At 36.7% G+C, this 19,820-nt stretch overlaps 1 protein-coding gene across 1 annotated transcript in view; it reads left to right on the forward strand.

The window, feature by feature from the left end:
* Positions 1–19,820, forward strand: part of LOC144973592 (uncharacterized) — a 188,413-nt gene that overhangs the window by 38,943 nt on the left and 129,650 nt on the right. The window contains exon 2 of the mRNA XM_078916225.1: positions 14,419–14,889. Coding sequence (XP_078772351.1) covers positions 14,879–14,889 — 11 coding nt within the window. The 5' untranslated portion in view covers positions 14,419–14,878. The remainder of the gene's footprint in view (positions 1–14,418; positions 14,890–19,820) is intronic.

The following is a 19,820-nucleotide window of genomic DNA, read 5'->3' on the forward strand; positions in this document are numbered from 1 at the left end:
GCACTACATAAAAGCTCAATTTTTTATACATGTTTTTGTTTTTGTTTGTTTGTCCAGCAATGGGGGTTTAACCCTCTCCTTACCAGCCATTTTCAAGATTTTCCCCAACACTTTTCACCCAACTAACACAAAAATAGATTTTTTATCACTTAAACACAATCGCAGGAAAGTTCTTGCGATACATTATATCTTTAGCAAAACATGCTCTATAACACACTGTTCATTTTCTCTAAATTTTATGATGTACAAAAGCAATTTGAGTCAGGAAAATATTGGTTCTATCGTAACGAATGTGACAATTTTCCTATAGTTGGTAAGGAGAGGGTTACGTAGTAAATACTTTGGACAAGGTCTCCACATGCGCTCTTTCCTGTCCAATAAAAAAGGGTCTTTTATTTTGGAGGTCCCTTTATTCACAACACGATTTGAATGAGTCTTTACATGCAGTTTTTCCTGTTCGATCGGAGACGTTTCACGTGGAAATAATAGGCTTCAACAGTCATGACGTCACTTCCCCCGTAATGATACATAGTAACTTAGTAACTAGTTCTAAACTATCGGAACAATGGCGGACGCCCTTATGAAATACTTCTCCGACGACAATAAAATGTGTATTCAGAGGAGAAAAACATTATAAATCTGATCATGTTTTGACTTTTATAACTTCTGATCACATGACATGTGAAAAAGTTCTAGCCAGTATGAAAATAAAAAATACCCATTTTCTTTGTTTAGAACCAATCTGCTCGTTGCTGGGCGGACGTGACATCAGACTATTGAATCTATTCTGCTCACATGATGCTCTTCGTAGAAAGTTCATTGGACAAGTGTCTCCACACTGGGACAGCGTGGCTCAGCGGTATGGTCTTTGCTTCGTACCCGAAAGGTACCGAGTTCGACTACCCGCCGCGTTGTGTGGCCTTCAGCAAGTCACCTAGCCTTAGCTCACTTTGCGGCGCTGCTCTGCGGCTGACGCCTGGGTTATTCCAGTCTTCCCTTGGAATAGACCCTAAAGAAAAATTTCCCCTTAGGGATGAATAAAGGGAATTTATTTATATATTTATTTATTTATTTATTTATTTATTTATTGTTCCTTTCCCGTCCAACCGTGACGGATATTAAATTTCATCCGTGGATCCTTTTGTCCAGCGGATGATCTACGTGGTCATCTACGGACATCTACGTCATCGGACAATGGGGCTTCACACGCATTCCCTCCTGTTCGATCGAAGACGGATTCTTCAATTAGGGGTCTATTTCTTCATCTCTGTCTTAAAATGCCGGCAATTACATACACCAAAAAAAAAAAAAAGAAAAAAAAACCCAAAAGAACTTTAAAAAAAACCCAAAACACAAAAATTTTTAAAAAAAAAAAAAATACAACAAAAACAAAAACAATACAAAAAAACAACAAAAAACTATTTTTAAAAAACAAAAAACATACCAACAACTAAAACAAAAAACCAATAAAAAGATAAAAAGACAAAAGAACAGTATGCAGGAGATTATCGCATTTATTTCTAAATTAATAACAATAATTAATAATATATAAATAATGATATAATAATAATATATATAATAATAATATATATATATAATAATAATAATATAATAATAATAATAATAATAATAATAATAATAATAATAATAATAATAATAATAATAATAATAATAATAATATAATAATAATGATAATAAATAATAATAATAATAATAATAAATATAATAATAATAATAATAATAATAATAATAATAATGATTGATGATTGATAATAATAATAATAAATAATATGATGATGATGATAATAATAATAATAATATAATGATATATATAATAATAATAAATAATAATAATAATAATAATAAAAATAAGAAGAAGAATGATAATAATAATAATAATATATATAATAATAATAATAATAATAATAATAATAATATGATAATGATAATAAGTAATAATAATAATAATGATAATAATAATATATAATAAATAATTATATAATATATAATAATAATAATAATAATTAATAATAATAATAATAATAATAATAATAAATAATAATAATGATTAATATAATAATAATAAAATATAATAATAATATAATAATAATAATAATAATAATAATAATAATAATAATAATAATAATAATAATAATAATAATAATAATAATAATGATTATTTTAACATTTAATGCAGATATAGTTTTTTTCTTCTGAATCAAGAAGTCGTGAGAGGGACTCAAATCAATTTTGATACAACCTTTTATTTTGAGTGTTGGGTAGCGTCGATTGTAGAGCGCCCCTCTCATAGCCAGCCGTAGGGGCCGTAACAGTCGTGGCCTGGGTTCAACAGTAGACATCTTTAAGTTATAGCCTGACAACGAGCAAAAAATGACGTCAAAATGCCAGTCTTTTGCCGCAAAAGAAAACAAATCATGAGTTGTATTCAATAGTTCAACCAATGGAATAACTTGTTTCCTTAAGCTCTACTAACGACAACTCACTAGACGATACACAATTCTCAAAGACGACGTCAAACTGCCAGTCCCAGAGGGTTCTAGTGTCAGGCTAGATTCTAACGATGGCTATGGTTCAACAGCCGTCTTCGTAAACCCTAAGGCCAAAAATTACGTCACGAGAGAAGACGACAATCACAAAACGAAAGTAAGTTGTGAGTTATTGTCAGAAATGCACACGGATATAAATGATTCAATGGGGATGATCTGTAGATAGTGTGCGCTTGGCTCACAACATTGCCATCCGGATGTATAACGGACCAACACACAAAAATATGTGTAACCTTAAACGTTTATAGTCTGGTTAATACAGTTTAGTGAGAATTACTCATAAATGCGGATGGCAAAATACAATAACAAAGACCTGAGTGTCGTCATCTTCGTTCTATCTATAGATAGTTAAAAGTCTTGTTATTATCTCTATATATTTCTTGATAAGCTGAGGATAATCTTAATTTACCGATATTATTATTTAGAGATAGTTATCTATGGCCAAAATTTAACAAAAAAGTTTTATGTCACTGTACGGATGAAATGACTTCCAACTAAATCCCTGTTGGCATCTCAGAAGGGATGCCTGCATGCATCATTGTCATAGGGGCGTAATCAAATCTGATGAGGCAAACACAGGCGTCACGAGGAATTCCATCCGCGAGACCCAGAGATCAAAAGACGAGCTCAGCCACTACTTTGATGTTACCCCACTTGTTAACTTGCAAAAAAAACAAAAAACAAAACAAAAAAAAAAAAAAAAACAAGACACACACACGAAAAAATGAGTCTTTCGGCGCCATTTGGCCAATGGAAACGGAGTTTATCCTGGTTTCTATCGCGTGAAACGGACAATATATATATATATATATATATATATATATATATATATATATATATATATATATATATATATATATATATATATATATATATATATATATATATTTTTTTTTTTTTTTTTTTTTTTTTTTTTTTTTTTTTTTGCTATCCTTTGAATAGGACACTAGTCCATCGCAAGGTGCTTTCCGCCAGATCTAACAGACCTCTCCACTTAATCACTGCTGGGTGGACAACGGAAAGAGAGATAGATAAATATTTAGATAGATATTGAATCGTGGTGGATACTAAATATGGTACGAATAGTGCTCGACATGTAAACTCATGTAACACACAGTCCTGACGATGGCTGAAAAGGCCTGAAACATCGATGTAGACTGACTCCAACATTGTGGTAAATATTAAAATAATAGATAGATAGATAGATAGATAGAGAGAGAGAGAGAGAGAGAGAAAAGAGAGAGGAGAGAGAGAGAGAGAGAGAGGAGAGAGAGAGAGAGAGAGAGAGAGAGAGAGAGAGGGCGTGGGGAGCTTTGGTTCAGAAAATTTATATGAGCTCGATTATCAGGCCTGCAAATAGGTGCACGTCAACCCAGATGCAATGTTTGTTTGTCAATAAAAACGCTGGCGTCTACTCGTCTCATCACCCGGAAACCTCTTCACTTCCGATTCTGTCAGAATTAGATTCTTTATAATCTTCCCCAATTTCATGTATGTTGATCACGTTTCATTTCATTGGGAACCCCCCACTACCCAGCCTGCGCTGATGCCACTACCCCGTCTTCTCTACGTCTTTCACATTCTCCTTATATATATATATATATATATATATATATATATATATATATATATTATATATATATATATATATATATCTGTTTTTCTCTCTCTCTTTCCTCCCCCCCCCCCCTTATCCTGACCAATTACACCCCGCTCTGTTTATAGTACCTTCAACTTATACAAAACAACACAGCAGTCATCCCAAACCACCCACGCTTTGGCATTCTGTTTCATCGAACGTCAACTCAATCTATTATTCGGTCGATCCCTGTTCCCATCTGATTCGTAACAACCCTCCACAACCCCAAATCATCCCCCCCCCCCCCCCCCCACATTTCCTCCCCCAAAATAATCCTTAACCTCTAAGTTCCGCATCCATCTCTTTTTATTTTTTTTTTTTTTATGCAAAAGAAGAACTAAGGGGGATAATTGATATAATTCCCTTACAAAGTGGTTGCTGCCTTTCTCCCGTGTGACCGTTCACTTTCTCAGGGGCAGACCACTCGCATGCAGACAAGAGGAAAGAAGTACCAAAAAATAAAAAAAAAATATCCTGACAGACACCGAATCCTTTCATAACAATAACCGGATGTTCCTGAAAAAGAAAGAGTTCCGGTTGCCACAGGGTGATTGGGATGTAAAAAGACGTTGAGACGAATTCTATCAATGTTTGACGAAAAATAGAGTGTAAACCAACTCAATTTAGACATTTGGTGGAACAGTGACTATTAAATATTAAAATTGAAATAGATGACAACGAGGTATCTCGTTTCTTAACGAGGATAGAATTCTTGATCTCTTATTTATTTAGAATTTCGAATGACTTTTCAATTGGATTCAGTAGTCTGATGTCACGCCGCCCGGCAACGGCGGCCATCTTGGTTCTAAACAAAGAAAATCATTACTTTTTATTCTTCATGCTGGCTAGAACTTTTCATATGCCTTGTGATCAGAATGTGTAAAAGTCAAAACATGATCAAATTTATGTGTTTTTTTCCCCTCTGGATACGCTTTTATGCTCGCCGGAGAAATATTTCATACGGGCGTCCGCCATTGTTCCGATAGTTTAGAGCCAGTGTTACTAAGTTATCATGCGTCATTAGGAAGGAAGTGACGACTGTTGAAGAGTATTGCGTTGCGACTTTGGGAACGCCGCAACGAATTGGAGTGAGTAATTGCAAAAGCGTACATTACCTCAGACCTTAGTTCCTTCCGTGTCTTTGTTTGTTTGTTCTTGTTTTTAAGGGTTTTACGGCGCTTGCAACACATTTAGGTTATATCAGCGCCAGTAAAAAGGAAGAAAATGGGATAGTAAAAAGTTCTAGAATTACAATTGAAGCATCCAAGAGAAAGTAAGACATAGGGGAACTGGGAACAAATAGGGATCAGATGTAGATTCCAAGAGCATACCACCAATGTTTCCCTCCCAGCCAGGACTCCGACCAGGGCCAGGAAAAAAAACTAAGTAATCTCATTCCAAGACAAAGACAGAAAGCATGTTGGAAAACAGATATAAGGGGATAGAAGACACAGTGTGTACCTCCCTACCCGCTATGGGAGCTTCCGTGTCTTTGACACTCTGGCGTCCAAATTCGCCATTTCTACTTGACCTACACCACAGATATGCAGGCTTACAAAAACTAACTTAATAAATTCAGGAAACAGGGCCAAGTTATGAAAAGGCCTCACAAAGGTCAAAACAAATTTATTTCTTAAAAGATAAAAAAGTATACAAATTTTGAAAACATATTTCCATTTCCTAGAGAGAGAGAGAGAGAGAGAGAGAGAGAGAGAGAGAGAGAGAGAGAGAGAGAGAGAGAGGATACGTTAATATTGTTCATTTGAAGAAGAACAACAAATATTCATGCGAAACTCTCATTTTGAACGCTGATAGGAAAGTGCGATATCGGATAGAAGCCTCTGATTAAAAGTGATGGTCTATGTTTTGAAAAGTCTTTTTTAGACTCTTTTCTTCTCCAAGCTCATCCTCATCCTTCTCCTCCTACTACTACAAATACTACTACTACAAATACTACAACAACAACAACTACTACTACTACTACTACTACTACTACTACTACTACTACTACTACTACTACTACTACTTCTACTACTACTACTACTACTACTACTACTACTACTACTACTACTACTACTACTACTACTACTACTACTACTACTACTACTACTACTACTACTACTATGTGGTCTAGTGGTATGACACTCGCTTTCGGATCGGAAGGTCCTGGGTTCGAGCCTCGCGTTCGGCGCATAGTTGAGTCCTTGGAAAAGGCTCTTTACTCACATTCTCTCACCGTACTCAGGTGTAAAATGAGTACCTGGCCGTTAACAGCGTTGTCTTTGTCCGAAAAATTGTAATATCGCCTAATAGGCGTCATGTCCTGTCCTCCATATTAAATGTTGCTGTTGACCAGGGACCCCTTGTAAAGCGCTTTGAGCACATTTCAGTGGATATTGCGCTATATAAAAGCTCAATTTTTTTACTACTACTATTACTACTACTACCACCACTACTACTACTACTACTACTACTACTACTACTACTACTACTACTACTACTACTACTACTACTACCACTACTATAACTACTACTAATCCGCTGTATGTCTCTCTCCCTCCTCTCTCTCTCTCTCTCTCTCTCTCTCTCTCTCTCTCTCTCCCCCTCTCTGTCTTTCTCGTTTGTTTATTCTATCATATTATACACAATATCGGATTTTTATTTTAGATGACTTACAAATTCTGAGATCGATTGCATACAAATTTGATTTACCGAATTTTGCCCCGCCCGCTCTTTCGTCCGAATTTAAAGTATTGAAAAAGGAAAACTAGACGATACATAGAAATAAATAGAATAAATTAAAAGGAACTAGACTGCGTTGAATGAGAGGAACACTTCTATTTATTGACAAAGAGCATGCTTAAAGTGGTTAGAAATATCTTCTTCTTCTTCTTCTTCTTCTTCTTCTTCTTCTTCTTCTTCTTCTTCTTCTTCTTCTTCTTCTTCTTCTTCTTCTTCTTCTTCTTCTTTTTCTTCTCTTCCTTCTTCTCCTTCTCATCCTCGCGATATACTATAAAAGCTCAATTAAAAAAAATATGAATGGACTACAGCAATAGGATTCAATAGTCTGATGTCACGTCGCCCAGCAGCGGCGGCCATCGTGGTTCTAAAAAAGAAAATCGGCACTTTTTATTCTTCATGTTGGCTAGAACTTTTCACATGTCTTGTGATCAGAATGTGTAAAAGTCAAAATATGATCAGATTTACAATGTTTTTCTCCTCTGAATACAATTTTAGGGTCGTCGGAGAAATGTTTGATAAGGGCGTCCCCATTGTTCCGATAGTTTAGAACCAGTTACTAAGTTACTATGCGTCATTACGAGGGAAGTGACGTCACAACTGTTGAAACGTATTGCTATCTTATGGATAGGGCATGTCTATTGTAAAATACTATCCATCGGATCAAACAGATCTCCCTAATCACTACTGGGTGGACAAAAGGGGCTCCCAAAGGGGGTGGGGGGGGGGGTGGGGGTCCAATGATAATATTGATTATACGACTTGTACGCGCTTCACAGAGTCTATTTCAGTTAGAGTAAATTCTAACACGACTTGGAAAGAAACATCCCATCTTGTCCACCTTATTCTCCTGTCACCCACAACCCCGAACAAACCATGAATATAGAGTGGGTTAATGTGCTCTATAAAACAAGTCTATTGCCTTCTAATCATGTAGAAAGAAAGCAACACGTTTGAAAACCACACTGTTAACACATTGAAGGCTGGGTTAGACTATAGATAGTTCGAAGATGACGTCACTCAGGTCTTTGTTATTGTTTTTTGCCATCCGCGTTTATGAGTAATGCTCACTGAACTGTATTAACCCGACTATAAACGTTTATGGATTCACACAGTTTTGTGTGATGGTCTGGTATACTTCCGGATGGCAATGTTATGAGCTTCTTAGCCAAGCGCATACTATTTATAGTGTCGGAGTGATAATGTAAATGACATTTGAATTCATTATTTAAAAGAAAAATAAATTGAAACTCGAATTAAGTTTATGAGTTCTAATGAGGAGTAGATATATTTAGTGGTCCACTGAAAACATCCTCGAAATAACGACGAGACACCATACCACTGGGCCACTGATTCATTCCACATTCAGAAAGGACAAGGATGATTCATAGTGGAAGTAAAATACTAACGAAAGAGTGAAAATGGAGAGGCATCGTATGGGAACAAAACAGGCAAAGAACGTTTCGGGTACAAACCCTTCGTCAGCAGAACAATACACAAATTAACGTGGAAAACAAATAAAATAAAATGCAAAATAACTTGTATCGTCTGTACTCAATGATGGTTGCAGTATGAATGAAACGTAGTGGAAGTAAAAACGTTTTCAATAACTCTTGTATCCACAGCTGCTCTAATAAACTCGGCTGTATCATCAACCCATTCATCAGGATTGGCCAGGAGTAAAAGTTACCAGAACACCTCGCTGTACATTGCCAAAAACACATTTTGTCACATTGCGTCCAAAAAACTTTTACTAACTTTTACTAAAATCCATAGATTTTTATAAACTCCCTACTTGTCAAAAAGTCTGAAGTGTGAGAGTTTTATACGAGTTTTGAAAAATATTAAGGTTTTGAGACTTTGAGACGAGTTGGGAATATACTTTTAATCTATCGATGTACGATGTTAAAGTTTTCTGGCAATCATCAAAAAATGTGTTTAGCCAGACTACGGTAGAACGGAAGACCTTTGAGACTGGTTTGTCTGTAAACGTCCAGGAATATCGATTAGACGTCAAGAGTTTTGCTGTATGTGTCCGTCCGTCCGTCCGTCCGTCCTTATAGACCTGTGATATCGTCTTGGCCTGCTTTGGATTTCTTGCAAAAATCAAAAATTAAAACAAAAAAGAAATTGTTACCGCTTGTGATGGGCGAAGATCGAGAACGCTTAATTTAATTGGAATCTTGTATTATAGACATCAGATCTGTTTAACAAGCAAATTTTATAACATATGTGACCCATCGTCTCAAAACGGTTTTATGTCGGAACGAACCAGATGCTTAAAAGCCGAATTAAATGTTAAACTGGTCAAAAGTATATATTGTTGGCATTAGCACCCTAAAATATGGTATCCATTCTCCTCAATAAATATACAAACTCAACACAAGTCTGATATTTCTGGCTATAAATTCAATTTTCAACATCTTAACAATCCCGACTTAATACCGTTTTGAGGCGAAGGGTCACATATAGATGCTCATTTTTGGGGTAAATTTAGTTGGTAATTTTCAAATAGAGCGTACATTAATAATAGAAAGTAATACTACGGACATTTGTTATGATAAAGCAGACATTTGGAGAGATGGCATTGGTGCAAAGTAAACAATATGAAATTGTGTGTAGGTCTTTAATCAGTAACACACTTTATAGTCACCTGGAACAACTACAAAAGACGTCTAACTTTTACGTCATGGCACGATACCGAAGGGCTAGAGCTCAGGTTGTCGCTTGTTCGGATAAGTAAGTATGTAAGTAGGTCTATAATAAAATGCCAGACAAACTGGAAATAAAAATGCAAGAGAAATCATTTGAAAAAAAGGGAGACAATTTCTCTTCGGGTGAGATGCTTTCTTTATATTTTTCTTTCTGCGCTGTCAAGAACCTACACTTTTTACAGTGATAGCTTCCAAGTTTTCACTTTCATATTTTCAAATACAATGGAGTAAACCCTCATGCTTTTGTCTTCATCTGTTCATGTTTTGTTTGTATTGGTATGGGAATAGATATTGAAGCCAAACTCCCACACCCTATTTAAGTAATATAAGCATTAGTAATCCAAACTATAGGGAATGAGATTAGCGGAAGAGTAGCGTCCCTTGATTGGACGTCACCAATAGTCTGTGACGTCACCGGCGGAAAAGTTATTAGAGAGAGGTCGTCATATTGGTTGTGCGCATGCGTCTCTCGTCCTCGTCGAGCGGTATCTGGGAGTTAATGGATTTGAACCCCAGCCCTACTGGAAGACTGGTTTGGAGGATGACATTTGTGTTGTTTCTTTCCTTGGTATTGGATCTTACAAATTTTCAGAAAATGTCATTTGGTCGGCCATTTAACCCTCTCCTTACCACCCAAAGGAAAATCGTCACATTCGTTACGATATAACTAACAATGTTCTTGTTCTGATTTGTTTGTTATAGTTATAACTAGCTATAAAAACTGGACACTGTGTTACAGAGATCATTTTTTCTGAACAAAACAAGCAAATTCTCGTTACTATTCTGTCTGAAAAATATATTTTTGTGTTGGGTGAGGATGAAATTTCGGGCCAAATTCTAAAAATAGCTGGTAAGGAGAGAGTTAAAGTACCTAGTCGTTGGGATTAGCAATGTTGTATCTATTCTATCCTCAGCAGGCCATATTGAGTGAATGCGGCATTATCTACCAAATTCAGTCCCTTGATTGGTGGACAAAGAATAATTACAAAGACCGTTCTACCCGGAACTGGTCTTTTAGTGATTTTGTTTGTTGTTTTTATGAATTGTGTGATTTTGTGAGTTTTGCTCACGTGTAGAGCCATCCAACCCCCTAAAAAAGATAATGTTTACCTGTATGTTTTCCTCTTGATAATGATCACTGTTTTGCACATGACTAAGAGATATAATCTGTGCTGACAAACGCATTCACCTAATACAACATCATTAGACATTTATTGCAGTCTACTTGGTTGAAAAAAAATCTTTTTAAATAAGCGTTGCTCATAATCATCCTATTCAAAAACACAATTCTGACTTCACAGAATTTTCTATCGCTGTAATCTATCATACCACTCACTATACATGATAAATGTCGCTTGGCACTGATACACGACCATACACAGTCCTTCTTTAACTCACTCAACCCTAACACCGACTATATCCGTAGTATGCCCGGGGTTAGTAACTATTTATTACATTTTTCTGAGACAAATTATAGGCGTAGTATCAAAGCTAATGTTCTTAATGTTTAAATGTTCATGGTAGTTGAATAAAAATATCTATGCACATACTCATTTTAAACACACTTTTTCCAATTTTGAAAAGTAGCAAAAATCTCTAGGATTGAGTGAGTTATATTAGTGAAGAATGAAGTATAACTAATCTTCAGCGACAAACTGATTTCGTCCTTGCTGATGGATAATCCCCAGCGTCGTGTTTTCCCCCGACTCGAATCAGGGGCCTGGCGCTATCTTCTCTCAACATTCGAGGAGGATTTGGACAAATTAAAGTCGTGGGGGTGACTGGCTTAGAAGTCTAAGTATCCGATCCATTTTCTTGTCCAGGCGATTGCTGCTGTTTTTTGATGTGACGCGGATTTCAATCTTGACACGGTTAATTTCTTTCCCCTCTCTATCTCTCGCACTCTCTCTCTCTCTCTCTCTCTCTCTCTCTCTCTCTCTCTCTCTGTTTCTCTGTCTCTTTCCCTCTCTCTCTCTCTTTCTCTCTATCTTTCTCTGTCTCTTTCCCTCTCTCTCTCTCTTTCCCTCTCTCTCTCTCTCTCTCTCTCTCTCTCTTTCTCGCTCTCTCTCTCTCTCTTTCTCTGTCTCTTCCCCCCTCTCTCTGTCTCTCTCTCTATCTCTCTCTTAATGTGTGTATGTGTGTGTGTGTGTGTATTTGTGTGTATGTGTGTAAGTGTGTCACGGTCTCTATTTCTGGCCTTGTTCCATGCAACATCTGGACCCTGGACCTTCCAGTCCGAAGATGAGGCATGCCACAAGAGCACATGGCCTTATTAAAAGACAATACAATACAATCAGTTAAACCACAAGACCACAATAACAGCACCAAAACACAATACAATCAATGGTTCTAACGTTCAATTCTGATTTCCTCATTTAGTAGATTTCCAATGTAATAAATGTGACCCACCGCGACTTTGCCGTTTTATGTCGGATTAAACTAGATAGAAAAACTTTTACAAAAAAAAAAAAAAAAAAAAAAAAAAAAAAAAACAAAAACAAAAAAAAAAAAGAAAAAAAAAGAGAAACAACAAATAACACAAACAAAATCAAAAAGGAAAAAAAAAATTAAAGATAAAAACAAAGTAATGTAAAATTGAGCATTTATGTATAGAGCAATGCCCACTAAATCTGTGCTCAAAGCGCTTTACAAAGGGACCCTTAGTCAACAGCAACATTTAACATGTAGGATGAGACATGGCGCCTGTCAGGAGATATTTCTACGAAATTCATAATCAAAGTGAGCGTAGAATTAGAAAATTCGAGTTTATTGAAGTTTATACAAACAAAACTCGTCTCCAATGAATGCCTTTATTTTATCTTAAATTGTATAATTAATCTTGAAGTTTGATTTATTTAAAGCACCTGATCCATCCCTTGATAATACCGTTTTGAGACAAATGGTCAAAAATATGAATATCCAAATCCAAATTGTACCAGTGATAATAGCATCAGACAAAGTTCGAAATACATTTAAACTTCTATGTAAGGTCATAAATTGTATTCATATTTAAAAGTGTAAAAAAAATAAATATTTGTTTTATTATTTGGCAACGCGTTTAATGAACATAGACAATCAAAAATAATATATTTTCAAATAAAACAGTACCCCCTAACCCCCTCCCCCCCTTCCCCACATCCACACCCACACACCCCCACACTCCTGAAATTAATGATATTATTAGCACGGACGGAATCAATTTGTTCTACATGGAAAACTGACAAAATTGACATCAAGAAACGAATGAAGATAAAGGAAATTATGGAAACACGTTGTCTGAATATCGATATAATACGCTGATTAAAATATCGATATCCTTCTCATATTAGATAAATGCAGGAAATGCATTTCATCAAACACGATATTAGGTAGGAAATCAAATGAATTTATCATAATTATTTTCAATTTCGATGGGGGCGCACAGGGAGGGTCATCGATCACGTGTCAATTATCTTTCCCTACGTGCAGAGAGAACATCGAATGATCTCAACGTAACATGGCCGTGTATATTATTGTCTGTCCCTGCCCTCTTTGGCGACAATGATTTTGCTCTTGGAACAGATTAACTAAATCATTTCAATTATGAATTTAGAAAGCCCATTTTACTTTAAGAGCACGTTGCTTCGTTCGGTGTCAGTTATGATCAGCATAAATCATAATATGTTGAAGAGAAAAAATATTAGGGAACACATTTTATGCAGGTAAATAATAATAAATATCTGAAACACTGCAGATGATAAAAAGCCGGATTTACGATATCCGATATTACAAGAAAAAAGAAACCCAATACAAAAAAAAGTAAAAAAAAACCTCCCTCCATAAACACACACACACACACACACAAAATCGAACAAACTACAGATAAAAATACAACATAAATCACAAAAAGAATACAAACAAAAAACGAAAAAGAACCCCCGACAAAACAACAGAAGAACAACAAAAATAAAACAAGAAAAACAAAACAACAACAGCAACAACAACACACACACACACACACACACACACACACAAAACAGACAAACAAAAAAACCAACAACAAAATAATTAAGAAATGTTAGTTTTTTTTGAAGTTTCAGAAACAAAAATCAATATCCTCAATAAAGGTAATGATATTAACTAAAGAGTTTTAAGTTTCACTTTAAATTGAATTTTACTCATCCGATTTAACCAAATAAAAAACAAACAAACTAGTCCTTCAGAGCCATTAAGCCCATGGAACCGGAGTTGCCTGCTATCCCTTTGATAGGACGCCAAATCTAACAGACTCAGCTACCCATTCACTACTGGGTGAGCAGGGGGGGGGGGTCAGAAAAAATCTCGACTGCACCCGGGATCGATCTGTTCCCTTTTCGTGTGAAGCGAGTGCTCTATCAACTGAGGTATCGGGACCCCATCAACTCAATTAATGACGTATTATTACGACTTACTCACCTACTTAATCCTCTTCGGGCCTTGAGGCATTCAGGGCATCCACCAGACATCTCCATTTTTTTGCGATCGGATGCCTTTGCGGTGGCTGTATTCCAGGACAGGCCTGCTTCCTTTCATTCTTTCTCCATGGTCTTTCGCCAGGTTTCTTTGGCTCTTCCCCGCTTTCTCTTCCCATCTGCTGTCCAGTACAGGGGAAGTGACCCTTTTTCCATTCTGGCCACATGACCCAGCCAAAGCCATCTTCTTTTTTTTAAATAGAAAGAAAATATTACGACTGATTACATAACATAATACACGTGCTGATTATCGTTTTTTTCTCCTACAGGTAAAACAATAAACTATTAAGAAGGAAAAAAAGAAAACCCCGGCATTGAGCGATTATTCAAGAGGCTGCCTTGTCAAGAATCATTAACATAGCTAGGCTAACATCATTTGGATCCTTGTCAAAGTTAGGCTAACATCAATTGGATCCTTGTCAAAGCTGGGCTAACATCATTTGGATCCTTGTCAAAGCTGGGCTTACATCATTTGGATCCTTGTCAAAGCTGGGCTTACATCATTTGGATCCTTGTCAAAGCTGGGCTAACATCATCATTTGGATCCTTGTCAAAGCTGGGCTAACATCATCATTTGGATCCTTGTCAAAGCTGGGCTTACATCATTTGGATCCTTGTCAAAGCGTATGGCAGTTTGGACATTGTCCAGGCAGAACATACGATTCAAGCTCCACCCACATCAGAAGGCTGGCAATGATTTTCTGACGTAGACATCGCATATAAAAAATCATGTCCAACGGGTAAGTCAGTCAGCCCACCTGGCTAAATTTTGTCTCAGATACTTTATTATGATAAATACATTATTTATCAAATTAAGAAATTGTGACGCTTTGCCTCAAAACGGTATTAAGTCGAGATTGTTAAGATGTTGAAAATTGAATTTATAGCCAGAAATATCAGACTTGTGTTGAGTTTGTATGTTTTATTGAGGAGAATGAATGTCGTATTTTAGGGTGCTAATGCAAGCAATTTATATTTTTGACCAGTTTTACATTTTACTCGGCTTTTATGCATGTGGTTCGTTCCGACATAATACCGTTTTGAGACGATGGGTCATAAATTAAGGAGCAAGCACAGGCGGTATAAGTAAGATAAAGAACTGAACAAGTGTGTATGAAAGGTTCAAAACAAAGCAAGGAAGAAAAATACAAGAAAAATAACCCTCACCCCCCCCCCCCCCCCCCCCCCAAAAAAAAAAATCAGTCGACATCGACTGGGGATCGAACCTCGAGGTCGATTGCTTTTTGGGATGTTTTTTTTTCTTATATTTTTCTTTGTTGCTTTGGATCAGGCTCTTTACTCACATTCTCTCACTGCACTCAGTTGTAAAATGAGTACCTGGCCGTCAACAGCGTTGTTTCTGTCGAAAAAAATTGTAATATCGCCTAACAGGCATACTATCTATACCTGGCTCTGAGTTTCGTTCAGTAAGCTTCACGTTTGCATCTTATATACATAGATAGTATGCGCTTGGCTATGAAGCTCACAATTGGATTCAATAGTCTGGTGTCACGTCGCCCAGCAACGGCGGTCATCGTGGTTCTAAACAAAGAAAATCGGTACTTTTTTGTTCTTCATGCTGGCGAGAACTTTTCATATGTCTTGTGATCAAAATGTGTAAAAGTCAAAACATGATCAGATTTATAATATTTTTTCCCCCTCTGGATACGCTTTTATGCTAGTCGGAGAAGTATTTCATAAGGGCATCCGCCATTGTTCCGATAGATTAGAGCCAGTTACTAAGTTACCATGCGTCATTACGAGGGAAGTGACGTCATGACTGTTGAAGCGTATTGAAACAAGAGATTTCCATATTTCCTAGTCTGGTGCAGATATCGATCTAGATTATATTGTCTTTATTTATTGGTCTGGCAAGTGATGCTCTCCTCTTTGTTTACTTTGTTTTACGAATCGTTGTTATAGATAGTATGCGCTTGGCTAAGAAACTCACAACACTGCCATCAGGAAGTATAACACACAAAATTATGTGTAACATTGAACGGTTACAGTCTGGTTAATACAGTTAAGTGGGAATTATTCATAAACGCGGATGGCAAAAACAAAAAAACAAACAAAAACAAAACAAAAAATACCCAACCCCCCCCCCAAAAAAAAAAAACAATAACAAAGGCATGAGTGACGTCAACTTCGATCTATCTATAGATAGAACGAAGATGACGTCATTAAGGTCTTTGTTATTTTTTTTCTTTGCCATCCGCGTTTATGAGTAATTCTCACTAACTGTATTAACCAGACTATAGTTAGAATGAAGTTGACGTCACTCGGGCCTTTGTTATTGGTTTTTTTTGCCATCCACGTTTATGAGTAATTCTCACTTAACTGCATTATCCAGACAATAAAGGATTAAGTTCATGTTTCTTTTCTAGCCCAGTGCCACGGATGTTAGGGGGCAACGATAACGGTAGAGCATTCACTTCACGCGCAAAGGGATCAAGATCGATCCCGGGTACAGTCAAGATTTCTTTACAACCCCCCCCCCTCCCGTCGCCCCTGTCACCTGGCAGTAAATGGATAGCCGGGCCTGTTAGATCTGGCGGAAAGTACTTTTCAATAGACTAGCGTCCTATCCAAATGATATCAATCAATTACTATTGTCCGTTTCACGCTATAGAAACAGGGAAAAACTCCAGTTCCATGGGCCATTTCGCTCTGAAGGACTACTTATAGATAGAATGAAGTTGACGTCACTCTGATCTTTGTTATTGTTTTTGCCATCCACGTTTATGAGTAATACTCACTAAACTGTATTAACCAGACTATAATAGTTCAAGGTTACTCATAGTAATGTGTGTTGGTCCATTATACTTTCGGATGGCAATGTTGTGAGCTTCTTAGCCAAGCGCATACTATAGATAGTATGAAGATGACATCACTCTGGTCTTTGTAATTGTTTTTGCCATCCGTGTTTATGAGTAATTCTCACTAAACTGTATTAACCAGACTATAAAAGTTCATGGTTACAGAGTTTTGTGTGTTGGTCCGTTTTACTTCCGGATGTTGTGAAGTGTCTCCGGAAGCGAGGACTAGAGATACGCATGCGCAAAACCATGTTGACGTTCTCTCTGTATGGTGATGTCCAATCAAGGGATGCTACTCTTCCGCTAATCTCATTCCCTATTGTTTGTTAGCTTCATGTTATTTTTGATTTCTTCTGGCCCAATGCCACCCATCACAGGCTTGATGTGATAGATACGGGCATCATGAGACATTTTTTTGGCTCTCTATATTCTATAAAAATTCATGTCCCAGCCTTATTTACAATTCAGATGTCCCATCAATTTATTGTTAGAGCGTTTTTTGTCCCATTCTTATTTCCATGGCAATAAACGACAACTCTCACACCGAAACAAATAATAATATTGATGCTATGAGTTTAAGTAAAATACGCACAACATCCACCAGCCGGATAAAACGTACCATCACACAAAACTATGTGTACTCTTGAACGTTTATTGACGCTATGCGTTTGGCTAAAATACTAACGACATCCACCAGCCGGATGTAAAATACTGTACCAACACACACGATTATTATGTGTAACTTTTAACGTTCATGGTTTGATTGATATAATTTAGTGAGAACTAATCGGATATCAGGCTGTATAAAAAATAACAAAGAGCTGAGTGACGTCAATAGCCTTCAACAGTCATGATGTCACTTCCCTCGTAATGACGCATGATAACTTAGTAACTGGATCTAAACTAAGAAACAATGGCGGATGCCGTTATGAAATATTTCTCCGACGAACATAACAGTGTATCCAGAGGAGAAAAACATTATAAATATGATCTTGTTTTGACTTTTATACTATCTGATCACATGACATATGAAAATTTCTAGCCAGCATGAAGAATAAATAGTACCGATTTTCTTTGTTTAGAACCACGCTGCTGAACGACGTGACGTCAGACTATTGAATCCAATTTCGTTCCTTGTATAACACATATTATAAAGATATAACACTCTATTGGGGGTCCCCCCGATAGCTCCTTCGGTAGAGCACTCAATTCCCACGAAAAGGGACCGAGATCTTTTCCGAGTGAGGTCGACTTTTTTTTTCTGACCCCCCTGTTCACTCCACCCAGCAGTGATTGGGTAGCTGGTTACTTTCCCATAGACTATTGTCTTGTCCATAGGGTAGCAATCAACTGCTATATCTAATATAAATATATATATATATATATATATATATATAGATATATATATATATATATATATATATATATATATATATATATATTATGTACTCTGTGTTTACTTGAAAAAGGCCAAGGACCGAAACGTCGTTTGTTTTGTGTTGTTCATTCATGACTCAGATTTACTCCCTTTATCTTTATCTCCAACTACTATTGTCTGTTTAAAGCTATTGAAACTGAGATAAACCTCGGCTCTGATGGGGAAATTTTCTCTATTTTTAAGTAGTAGTCCTTCAGAGCCCATTGTCTTGTCCAAAGGGTAGCAAGCAACTGCACTTGTCTTTTTATAGCTATTGAAACTGAGATAAACTTCGGCTCTGATGGGGAAATAATTCTCTATTTTGTAGTCCTTCAGAGCCATTTAGCCCATGGAACGGAGTTTATCCAGGTGTCTGCAACGTGAAACGGACAGTAGCAATTGCTTGCTACCATTTGGATAGGGCGCTCGCTAGTCAATCGCAAAGTACTTTGCGCCAAATCTAACAGAATCAGCTACACATTCACTGCTGGGTGGACAGGGTGTCAGAAAAAAATAATCTCGACTGCACCCAGGATCGATCTTGGTCCCTTTGCGTGTAAATCGAGTGCTCTACCAAATGAGCTATCGGGACATCCCCCCCCCCCCCACCACCAATTCTCTATCATATTGATACGTTCTTCGCGATGCGTTTGGTTATCAGACATGTAAATAAGAAACGTTGCTGTTAAATTGAACCAGCGTTGTCTGGTGATTCTTATCGTGGTTGTCATGTGAACATAATTTATCGTCGCCATCGTGTGTAAATTATAGAATCTAGTGCATAGATCTATCTAATGTATAAATTACACGCATCGGGTAAAAAAAAATTATAATTTTATATTAATAACAACGTAAAAAAAAAAAAAAAACAAAGGTTGTATTAAGTTGAATAAAATAATTAAAATTCCCAGATTCGCGAAGTCCCAAGTTTGCGAGTTTTTGCCAAGATGAGGGTAATTTAAATCGATTGATATTTGAAGTACAAGATTTCTGGCCAAATTTTAAATATGTTTTTACCAGAAAATGGCAGTAAACTGGTTAAGATCTATATCTACGTATCTCTAAATGCATCATTAATAAATTGGACGCATATTTTTCCAAAATGCCGTTTGTATTATTAATCCACCCAGAAATAAATTAGCGCCAACACCACTAAAATGGGTACAACATGAGATGAAGTGAGTAGGAAAGTGCCAGAAGACAATAGAGTATAAAAAATTTTCGCGGCGGTGATAGGGGTTACAGCTCATACGGTAGAGTCACGCTCTCACCGGCCAGGCGGAGTTGTCGTACCAGTAAGGTCGCGGGTTCAAACCCCCATCCCCGCCGCGAACATTTTTTATTCTCTATTGTCTTCTGGCACTTTCCTACTCACTTCATCTCTTGTTGTTACCAACATAAGTGCCTGCTCCATTCACTTTTCTGAATTAAAATG

Source organism: Berghia stephanieae, chromosome 5 (assembly GCF_034508935.2).
Source record: "Berghia stephanieae isolate SIO BIC M18660-M18661 chromosome 5, UCSD_Bste_1.3, whole genome shotgun sequence".
Taxonomy (NCBI): Eukaryota; Metazoa; Mollusca; class Gastropoda; order Nudibranchia; family Aeolidiidae; genus Berghia; species Berghia stephanieae.